A 12,361-nucleotide genomic window follows, 5' to 3' on the forward strand; every position below is an offset into this window, starting at 1 on the left:
GGCTGTGCTGCATACTAAAAAATGTGGAACACTATACAGTATTCCACAATAAACATTATAAACAGTACCGCATTGTTTTCACATGACCTCAGTGAGGGGGTGTCCATCTTGAAAATATAGAATTACTTCACATTTTTTGCGTAAAACAAGAATTCAGTTCAGTCAAAAAAACTAAACAAAAAAAGACAAAAATTTTCTTCACATTAGAAAAGGAAAAAAATCAAGAGCATTTCACTTGCACCGAGCTTTGGTTGTATACTACGCATTTTTGTGAAAGCAGACATTCCATCCATCCAGAAAATTTGCATACTGTGATACGAGGTTTACAAATACAAATTTGGTAGCATGCCAGTCCAAAAATTCCCAATCTGTCCCGAGCAAAAACACTTTATGCATGCATGCAATGCATGTGTCTGTTATGTTCTGAACAACATATTAACATCATTAAGTATGCATTATGTATGCTTTGCATAATCAGCACAAAATGTTCTGTATGCATAATTAAACATAGATATCCTATTACATACATCAAAATGTGCAGTGACAATACACTGCATAGAATACTATATGCCATAATGCAATGCACTTGAGCTTACATTTTCAGGGCGGCAAATGAATAATTTCAGCCATTACTTAACACACAATTGGATTAAAAATGCTAAATTAACATATTTACAGTACAGCATATTAGAGATGACAACCAGATGTTACTTGCTGAATGAGGTCATGTGAAAACCATTTAGTATGACTTTTTCTACATACTAGAAGACAAAACTAGGCAGCATACAGTGTACTGGTCACTGTGCAGTAAGTATTACTCTAGGTAATATAACCTGGATTTACACACACAAGGACAGAGGATCGCTCTCACCTCTTCTGTCCTGTCTGAGTGAGGCGCTGGTCTCTGCATAACGGGCCTGATCCACTCGATAACCCTGCTGCTGTAGGACTCTCTGGTACAACTGGACCTCAGTGTCCGTCGGAGCATGCTGGCCTATCAGAATAATGGCTTTTCCCGCACAGCTGCGTTTAGAATGATGCGCCTGGGAGAGAACGAAAAGAGCATTTCATTTTACATTTGAATATATACTGTATTTATACTTAATGTTACGTCACTCTAAAAAACATCAGAGGGACAGCACATGTGAGATGTTTTGGAGACAAAGTTAGAGAGGAGGGAGAGTGAATATATCGGTAAAAGGATGCTGAGGTTAGAGCTGCCAGGCAGGAGATCAAGAGGAAGACCAAAGAGGAGGTTTATGGATGGTGTGAAGGAGGACATGAAGGTCTGAGAGAAGAGGATACAGAGGATAGGACTAGATGGAGGCAGATGATTTGCTGTGGCGACCCCTGAAGGGAACAGCCAAAAGAAGAAGAAGAAGATTTCACTCTAAAAAATATTGGGTTACTTTTTTTTAACCTAAATCCTGGGTTAAGCCTTTTGAGTTCCTTTTTGTGTTTCCTACATGTTAAGGTAGTTTTTGTGTGCACTGTAAAATCCAACAGCTGTTCTTACTAAGACTTTTTAGTCAACTTTACTTAATGTCCAATAATTTGTTGAACTTACTTAAAACTATCTAGTAATCTGAACTATTTGCATGCTATGCCCTTGTTACTTAGAAAACCCAAGTAAACATTACTTGACTGGTTTGAGTATCATTTTGCCAAAGGAATAAACAAAAAAACAGGTGGGCGGGCAAAAGGTTGAGAAAGGGCAATTCTTAATAGACATTTCACTCATTTCCTCCACTTCTGCAGTCATCGTTCTTCTTAGTTGCATTCACTCATTTTCCAGTCATCTTGAATGTTATTGAAAATACAAATAAATACTTTGGGAAAGCGTCACATAAGCTGGCTTCATTAATTTATGTTGATTTCCTAAAATTTCTCACCATTATGGTGATCAGTGTTCCCTTTGGTTGGGCACTTGGAACTTAAGTGATTTTACTATAAATATCTTCCTATTGATTCAGCAATGCAACACGAAATCACAGTTATCTGATTTCAAAGAAAGGGAAGTAATAAGTATATATATATATACACACACAAATCTACACCTATGTATAAAAATGTAATGCCAATTAATGATCCTTTAATATTTTATTGCTAACACTTATGACACACTTTTAATTGTGTTGATATAATCTATATAGCCTCTATATTTGTGACAATATCCAACAATCCATGCTTGAGTCACACACAGCATGCAAAACTGAAAAACTTCCACATTCAGCATGCAAAACACAACAATGGTACCATTTTTTTTTTTTTTACACTTAAGACCATTACAAGTTCATTTGCTGTCATTATTGGGGTTATACTGACAAAAGACAGCAAATAAAATGGTGAAATAAAGCCAAAAATAATAAAACAGAGTTACAATTGCCCTGTGATTAATTTATTCATGCTGCAATGCATTCTGGGAGTACACTTCCTCATCTCACAGATCGAATTATGTCGAGCTCTGCTTACAAACCCCAACTTATATATGTAAGTTGGCTGAACTTTTGTAATTGAGTTACTTGTACTCAAGTTTTATGGTAACCTCTACAAACACACAAGTTGTAGCAAGAATAATTACCTAATTTGCTTAATTCTGAGGCAATCAGTTTCCACAGCTTTTCTTAGTAAAGTCAACGTATTACTTTTTACAGTGTAACCCAGTGTTTTGGTAGTTTTTGTGTTACCCAGCTCCTGGGTGAGATGTAACAACCCAGTGTTACAGTAGAAACGGGTCTATATTACTATAAACTACGGTATATAAAATATGCTTTACTGTAAAATATGACGAAATGAACAGTCTTACAGGAGTAATACTATTAACAATAACAATGTAACAATGTAGCTCCTGATATTTTAAGCTGAAATTAAAAATTATTTCTTGAAAAAATACTCTCCCCGAGATGCAAGAAGAAAGCAATAATATATTTTAAAATGTTTTACTAAGAAAAATAACAAAAACAGTAACTCAAAGTGACTTGGATATATAACTTTAATCTGATTACTGATTTGGAAATAGTAACACCTTAGATTACTCGTTACTGGAAAAAAGTAATCAGATTAAAGTAACGCGTTACTAAGTAATGTGTTACTGGCATCACTGGTCAGGATCACCATCATCAAAGATGATAGACAGTTAGCATATAATTAAGATTGGCGGTATGGTTCTGTTCTGGGCAAGAACTCCCAGCGTATGAAGATGCTGACTCTCTTGACTCTGCCCCCACATCAAAACAATGCCATGAAGTCAAACGTAGAGAAAAGTAAAGCGCAAAAGGAAAACAGTATCAAGAGTTTACGCTTGACTGAAACACAGATTAAAAGGTGCATTGCAAATTAATTAGTAGGTATGGCCATTGAAAATATGTGGTCCTCTGCTACAAATCTATTGCAGAAATAAAACTGGATTAAAGTTCTTAAGCTTCTTTTACAGCTGTCATTGTTTTTCTTTTTTTGCTCAATACTTTATTTTCTTCTGCAATAGTTGTTTCACAAATCTTTGTGCCATGGATTTGACTCCATGAAACAGGTCTCAAACTATCTTTGTCACATGAGGATCACAACACCAGGGGCTAATCAGAAAGGCAGCCGAGGATTTCAAAAGTACCCATAATGCAGTCTAGCGTGGTAATGACCTCTGTGGGCCGTCAGGTAGGAAGGTTTTCTCTGGGAGCAGGATTAGACCAGAGCAGACTTCAGATGCCCTATAGAAGTTTGTCAATATGAGTCTTATTAAAAGTCATTAAACATAGCACACGATCATCCAGTTCCATGTTGCGTAACAGATTCAGAGGAACACAGCGTTATCTGGGCAGAGCTTCAGCAGAGTGTGTGACTGAGGAGGGGAGGGGAGGGGATGGGAGTTTTTCCTCTCCTTCAGCATGGACGATACCGTTTCCTTTTCTTTGCTCTCTGTGTGCGTTCATCTTTTTCTGCAGTCGTGCTGCGCTGTTCTTTCTCGCTCTCTCTCTCTCAGTGGTCCACTCCTCTGCTTGTAAATGTTTCCATCTGGGAGCTCAGCCACATTAATGAAAGGGTCCTAAATGTCCGAGTCAATCCCTGCACCTCATTAGTTGCTCATTTAGTTCTCAAAAAGGCTCTTTACTATTGCTCATACATAAATTAAGGATTAAAAATAACCCTAAAAAACTCAGCCAAATCAATATAAGAGAACATAGTGTATAATAATATAAATAATAATATAATATAATATAAAAGGGTTAGCTATATTTAAATAAATTTTCTAATTAGAAATTATATATTATATCTTCTAATATATTTAAATTATAGATTTAAATACTTTTTCTAATTTAAGAATTATATTTACATTTAATCATAACAACTAAAACATTTCACTGTTATTATTTGTAAACATAATGATTATATTTAATTTGAATTATATTGATAACTTTGTATAACTAACTATTTTCAACAATATTATTCTGCTAATAAATACACAATTAAATAAGTTATGCACTTCTATAGTAGTAGTATATATTTGTTTTATATTTAAATATTTTATTTGCATGTAATAATAATAATAATAATAATAATAATAATAATAATAATAATAATAATAATAATAATAATAATAATAATAATAATAATAATAATAACTCCCTAGCATTGTGATGTTGAGTTTTACATTGGGCGACACTATTAAAACTGTTGTTTACGGGAGTTTTTTCACTGACTACAAGTCCAACTTCATTATTAACTTAAAAGAAACAAGAGGCATCTCATTTCCATTCATACTTAGTTTGCCACCCTTTCTTCTCCAGTCTGTCTTTCCTCCTCCAATCTGCTCCCTCTCTCTAGCCCCTCTGTGAGACCTCAGGCTGCAGAAGCTAATCTAAAACACGCAATTACTGGACTGCATTCATTTCACCCTCCGTGTCTGCGGCCCAAGACACAAACATCATTACTTCATTAAAGCGCTGCCTAAAACAGCCCAGCGCTCAAAGGAAGTAATAACAACCAATAAGAAACGTCTCGTGAAGAAAGGGGGAAATAAAGAGGAAGTTGGGAGGGAGAGGAATATATTATATATTGTATATATATATACAAACCCATAGAGCTGAGAGAGCAGAATGATACATTAACTTTAATAAGATCTGAAATTAAATCAGCTATACACAAAACATTAAATCCTCTCGGGGAAATCTTTCTTTAATTCTCAACACATAAAAACAGGAGATGAATATACACATAAATATTAATTTAGTCTGGTGCAGGGATCTGTGAAAACACAGTCACTGCTGAAATTGCTCTTTTGTGGGAAAGCATCCCTTTTTTGCTTGCTACCTTGGAGATGATGAACAAGGAGAGGTCATTTTAAACAGGAACTAGACAAGTCCATGAGTCTTGAATGAAAATGTAAGAGAGTTTTATTGATTTTTTTTTTTTTTTAAGGGATTTCATATGTGCATATGAGAGAGACAGGGTTGATGGTGTTTTGGTATGTGCAACTAAACTCCAAAAGTGTTTGGACTAAAAATAATGCTCCTATGTTTACCGCCAACCTCCAAACACTGAGTCCAAAGGGTCGTGACTATTATGGCACATATGCAGAAAAACATGCAAAGACGTGCAATAAAAAACAAAACATTCTCGCGCAATATATGTTCGCACAAAGGGGTCTCGCGTGTTGTGTATAGTACAAAAAAAAACACACACAAAAGAACGAATCCAAGCTGCACAACATCTGTACTAAAATTCAAACAACTCAATCCACACATGCCCCCTGACACAATAAACAAGATAAAGAACAGACCACCATGAAAGATACTCCGCAGAAGTCCACCATGACCCTTACACGAAAGTGTGCTCTTGGTACTAGTCAGATGGTATTAACATGGTACATTTTTAGTTGTGAAGACAACCAAAACATTCAGTGCTCTAGTCAAGCCAGAGGAAATTAGCCAGACGTTTTTGTGGTCAAAAACACTTTGGGAGTTAATGCCCATGCCAAAGCACCATTATCATCTCAAACTCTGCTCTGTTTCCTTGTATGCAATGTGGAAAGGCATTTTCAAAACAAAATTACCATACCATCATTATTAAAGTGCTCACATGCGTCAGTGAAATGGCATTTCAAAAGGTTAACACAGACAAGGTTCTCACAATAAACTGTAGTAAGTAAACATTTAAGACGAAACAGAAAATGATCTGTGAGTAGATCGGTTAGTAGATTAAGCTGACATGTAGTTTCAAATAGTCAGTAGAATGTCTGTTAGGAAGGATTAAAATGAAGTGTTAGCAGATATTAAGCAGACAGTCTACTGTAATGACTGATAGTTGACATGTAGTTGCAAAGTTATTTATAGCAAGTAGAATGTCTAAAGAAGACCATGGAAATAAAGTGTTACCTTTCATACACTATAAAGCATCATGGCCTAATATTGTGTTAGTCCCCCCTTTGCTGCCAAAACAGCCTTGACCTGTTGAGGCATGGACCCCTAAAGGTGTGCTGTGGTATCTGGCTATAAGATGTTAGCAGCAGACCCTTTAAGTCCTGTAAGTTGCAAGGTACAATACATGGATCAGAATTGTTTCTTTCGGGGAATTTGGAGGCCATGTCAACACCTCAAACTGGTTGCTGTGTTCCTCAAACCATTCCTGAACCATTTTTGCTTTGTGGCAGAATGCATTATCCTGCTGAAAGAAGCCACAGCCACCAGAGAATACCGTTTCCATAGGGTGTACATGGTCTGCAACAACGCTTAGGTAGGTGGTATGTGTAAAAGTACCATCCACGTGGATAGCAGGACTCAAGGTTTCCCAGCAGAACATTGCCCAGAGCATCACACTGCCTCCGCCGGCTTGCCTTCTTCCCATAGTGCATCCTGGTGCCATGTGTTCCCCAGGTAAGTGATGCACACACATCTGGGCATCCACATGATGTAAAAGAAAAAATTATTCATTAGACCAGACCACCTTCTTCAACTGCTCCATGGTCCAGTTCTGCTCATGTGCACACTGCTGGTGCTTTCAGCAGTGGACAGGGGTCAGCATGGGCACCCTGACTGGTCTGTGGCTTTGCATACGCAACAAACTGCAATGCACTGTGTTCTGACACCTTTCTATCAGAACCAGCATAAATGAGCCTTGGTCCTATACACCACTGTTCCTTCCTTGGAGCACTTTTGATAGATACTGACCACTGCAGACCAGGAACACCCCACAAGAGCTGCAGTTTTGGAGATGCTCTGACCCTGTCATCTAGCCATCATAATTTGGCCCTTGTCAAATTCGCTCCAATCCTTACGCTTGCCCATTTTTCCTGCTTCTAACACAATTCTAACAATGTAGTGCCTGATCAGTATATATAGTTAACTTTCCTAAATTGATGCAATGTAGCAATTTATTTATTTATCTTGTTTCATTGCTTGATAACCACAAACAGTGTACCATACGAATAATGATTAGTTAGTATCCAGAAGAAGCGTTTACTAGACATTTAGTTGAAAAGTGATTTTTCAATATTCTATCAAACTTTTTGCAGAGAAACAGACCCTGTAATCCAGTGTCAATACCTGGACACAGTGCGAAGCACAGCTGGGTCAGGTTAACATGTCCTAGACTTCAAGAGACCGCTTGAAATGGAAAGGAAGGAGAAAACAAAATGTGGGTTCTGTTAGTATTCAAAGGAGACCTCAAACTCTGCTTGTCCATGCAAAGTGAATGGTTTACTTGGCTAAACGTTTGGCACTGGCTCAACATTTTATTCAAGCTTCCCCCCACCACAAACGACTTCTCCCTGTTTTTCTGCGCTTTCCTCGTTTCTTCCTCCCCCTCCACAAATACCTCTCCCTCTCTCTCTGTGCAACTCTGGATGAGGGGTTCTGTTACCACTGGCTCCGTGCATAAGGTTCAGAGGTTAATCATGGCTGTCGAGAGGCCCCTATATATAAAAATAAACTGTTTTACCCTCTCTCTAGAGACGCATTTCAACACAAACCTCATCAAACACATAACATACCAAGAACGCCTATGCCACATCTAGACCCTCCAAAACAATGCGGCGCATGTTGTAGAAAAGAAGTGCACGGTACTTGCTGACCTCCTGTACTTGTCCTCTCCCCACACAGTCAAAACGGCAGACAATAAACTCTCAGCATACTTCAATGCGCACTTACACGGTCTCTTAGGGGAGCGCTCAGGCCCACAGTGATGGAGTGCAGTTGTTCGTGTAAACCGCGGGCCTAATATAGACTATAACATGAATAGCATGTGCTAGACAGTAGGTTACACCGTCTCCTGACAGCAATGTCACAGCAGAGGTTTGACTTGTGCCTTTTATAGAGCATTCATCAATAACATATATTAAATATTCTAAATCTTTTCAGTATTATATATTTTATTTATGGATTGAAATTCTATACATGAATAATACATTAATAAAACATTTAAAATATTGAATGCTGTAATATGAGCACTAATAATATTTATTGTATTAAATTATATTATATTTTACATTACATTACACTTTATTTTAAGGTGACAGTTACATTGTTAAATATGTACTGAGTAATATTAATTAGCTACATGACTAATATTTTATATTTATAAACATTAATGATGTAATAGTATGAGTATAAAATGTTCTAAATATTTTCAGTATTATATATTTTAATTATGCATTCAATTTACATTACATTAATAAATAAAATATTTTAAATAATTAATGCTGTGATATGAGTACTAATTCTATTTATTATATTATATTATATTATATTAAAGTAAATTATTAAATACTATAAAGTTATAGTAAGGGTTTGGTTCAGTTAGCCTACTTGAAATTATGCATAATTTATTACACAAGCTAATTAATATGAATAAAGTTTATAAGTTATTACTAAGTACATGTAGTAATGTGTAATATGTCACCATAAAATAAAGTGTTTATATTATATTATATTATATTATATTATATTATATTATATTATATTATATTATATTATATTATATTATATTATATTATATTATATAAGACTATTAATAGTGTAGATTCTGTGAGATTCTGTGATTAACCTTTCAACTGGCTGCTAAAGTGTGATGTCTAAACACTACATAGTGAGGTTCATTTTAGACGGACATATGGCAGCAGTCAAAGCAGTGTGTGTGTGTGTGTGTGTGTGTGTGTGTGTGTGTGTGTGTGTGTGTGTGTGTGTGTGTGTGTGTGTGTGTGTGTGTGTGTGTGTGTGTGTGTGTGTGTGTGTGTGTGTGTGTGTGTGTGTGAAAACACTAGGAGTGAATTAGCTGAGAGTGAATGCAATTGTGCGATTCTGGATCACAACCAGGCGGACTCTAGTCCAAAAGCGCAGACAGAAGTGACTTCGTTAGCATGAATGTCCGTCCTTCATTGGTTTCTAGGAGCAACGAGACAGCAATGGTTTGTGGGATGAGAAATTTTCAGTTTTCACAGTGTGCACAGCAACCATGGGAATAGGCACTTTGTCCAAATGAACATTATTAATAATGTAATATTATATCATGGTCATTCATAACACACATTATAGTGATGCTCACTCTTGTTGGTATACATGAAACAAATGCCCAAAATCCTTACGGACACTACAGGGCACAGTCCGGTCTTGAAATATCAGAGTCGCTGAGGGTCGCACAGACTGATAACTCTATCTGACTGAACACACACACACACACACACTCTCTCTCTCTCTCTCTCTCTCTCTCTCTCTCTCTAGTAGGGTTCACTAGCAGCTGATTGAGGACAGCTGTCATGGTTCTCAGTGTATACTTCCTGCTCAGAGTTAGTTAGTGAGGGATTATCGGAAGGCATACTGCCGCATCCGTGGCTTAAAACTAAACCTCTCTCACCTCTCATTGCTTTCCTGCCCTCGTCTTCTGCCTCACTGACCCTAAATATGTTTCCCAACCTCTCTCTCTCTCTCTCTCTCTCTCTCTCTCTCTCTCTCTCTCTCCTTATACAAAAGTCATAAATAAACCTATATGGCTGTGCATGACAGCCGTTCTTTATTCCCGGCATCTCTCCTCAGATCTTTCTATCCCATACTGACATAACACTTCCCTGCTTATGTCAATCAGTCCAGCTCAAACGAAAGCATGTGTGTGCACTCATAAATAACCCCTCCTTCATGTGCTCTCTTAAACCAATGGATGTCCAGCCTTGAGTTTCTCCTCCTAAAATACCACCAACAAAGACACCCATCATAAATAAAACAATACTGATGGGTATTTTTAACCAGGGGTTTTGTGCTAAAGGAGTTGACGATATATATCCCAACGCAACAGTTTTGCTGCAAGTGATGAGATCTTAGAAATTAAGTTTTAGATTTGGACAACATTTGTAACACAGCTGTAATAGCATGTCAATGTTAATTTTCATATATTACAGCATCAAATTATAAATAATGAATTATGCTTTCAAAATACATAAATAATAGATGTATAAGTTGAAAAATATTAATGCAGTAATACTTTGGGAACTAACTAACATTGTTCAGTATACTTATATTTGAAGTGTTTTAATTTTTTATTTTTGTAAAATTATTTTAAAAAGAATCATATAGGCCTAATAATAATCATAACCTTCAACTACAACTTATAATAATAATAATAATAATAATACAAATAATGTTATTATAGGCAATGATGAAATAACGAACTAAACAGCTTTCAAATATCATGAAAGTATCCTACTTACAAAAACATCTGTCTGTGATGCTTCTAGTAGAGATATGAGTATCTCTGGGTTTTTGAGGGGAAGTTTACAGTCAAACACCGCTGAGCTGTTCCTTTGGTCCCGTTGTCTGGACTTGAACTCGGATCTGTCCCGGTCTATAGTCACAGTGTGGTAAAACAGCCCGACCGCTATCCCCAACAGCAGAAGGGGACCCGTGCAGCACCTCCGGCGGAGCGTCCAGATCCCACGGAAAAGCATTCCCACTTCAGCACAAACGTTCCTGGATAGAGTCAAGAGACATACCATTGGGAATGTGCGTTTGTAGTCCCCACATCATCCCTAAGGATCACGGTGCGCTGTCGAGCGACAAGCGCTCAAAAGCGCAGTTCGCGAATCCGATGCGCACATATCTGAAGACGTTCATGACATGATCATGGAAAATCTTGAACTAATTCGACGCGCGCCAGAGCTGATGGTACGTCTCGTTTCAACCGTCCGAGTGTCCAAACAGTGAATGTTTTCTCTTAACTGTTCTTTTTTTCCCCCTTCTCAAAGCTGCTGAACCCTACGGTTGATTAAAAACACTCCCGAGCAGCGGAACCTCATGACTGAGAGTAATGATACGCCTCCTTCACGCTGAGCGCGCGCTGTCAAGAGAGCCTCCCTAACAAACCGCTGTAAACTTATGAATAATTCGCTTTGGTTTCACAATTAAACTTAAAGTTTAACGTCCGTTTATGGATGCGTGTTAGCGGTCATTATACAGTTTTGTGTAATTGTTGGTCAGTGTGTAGACGAGCGTGGCCGTTGCGTCGATTCTAACTTTGTTTATGTCTCGTGCGCATAAGCATTCATTAAAAAAAGGAAGACAACTTTTAAAGGAAGACAACTTTTAAAAACGCGTCTAGAGATTCCCATTCACCTGGCTCTTGGAGGAAAACGGTAGATGCTGTTTTAAGTTAAAGTCAGCACCAAAAAAGGGTGAAAAAAAGAGTTTGGGTTTGTTCCTTTGATTTGTTAAGTGCGCACCTGGTTTGCGTTAAACCATTTCCCAACATTCCCACATGCTTTTTTTACTCTTTGGATAGCCCAATAAAACAAAATTAATAGCTATTCTGATGCGTTTTACCATTTTATATTTTCAAAATGTCCAGTGTGGTGACTGCCATGTATTGTTGTCATGGTTTGTGAGACAGAATAAATGAATTATAGGACCACACACACATATTGTAACATTTACAGTTGTTTTAGAGGTAATTTACACCAGCCATGCAATCTCTGAACTTCACAACATACACTCACCTAAAAGATTATTTAATTCTTAATTCTACGTGGCATTGATTCAACAAGGTGCTGAAAGCATTCTTTAGAAATGTTGGCCCATATTGATAGGATAGCATCTTGCAGTTGATGAAAATTTGTGGGATGCACATCCAGGGCACGAAGCTCCCGTTCCACCACATCCCAAAGATGCTCTATTGAGTTGTAGATCTGGTGACTGTCGGGGCCATTTTAGTACAGTGAACTCATTGTCATGTTCAAGAAACCAATTTGAAATGATTCAAGCTTTGTGACATGGTGCATTATCCTGCTGGAAGTAGCCATCAGAGGATGGGTCCATGGTGGTCATAAGGGATGGACATAATGCTCAGGTAGGCCGTGGCATTTAAACGATGCCCAATTGACACTAAGGGG

At 37.4% G+C, this 12,361-nt stretch overlaps 1 protein-coding gene across 1 annotated transcript in view; it reads right to left on the minus strand.

Annotated features, from left to right (window-relative positions):
• Positions 1 to 11,388, minus strand: part of cped1 (cadherin-like and PC-esterase domain containing 1) — a 59,738-nt gene extending 48,350 nt beyond the window's left edge. The window contains exons 1-2 of the mRNA XM_067427529.1: positions 10,688 to 11,388; positions 872 to 1,043 (exon numbers count right to left, since the gene is read on the minus strand). Coding sequence (XP_067283630.1) covers positions 872 to 1,043; positions 10,688 to 10,972 — 457 coding nt within the window. The 5' untranslated portion in view covers positions 10,973 to 11,388. The remainder of the gene's footprint in view (positions 1 to 871; positions 1,044 to 10,687) is intronic.
• Positions 11,389 to 12,361: the final 973 nt, after the last annotated feature.

This window comes from Pseudorasbora parva, chromosome 20 (assembly GCF_024679245.1).
Source record: "Pseudorasbora parva isolate DD20220531a chromosome 20, ASM2467924v1, whole genome shotgun sequence".
In the NCBI taxonomy this organism is placed as follows: Eukaryota; Metazoa; Chordata; class Actinopteri; order Cypriniformes; family Gobionidae; genus Pseudorasbora; species Pseudorasbora parva.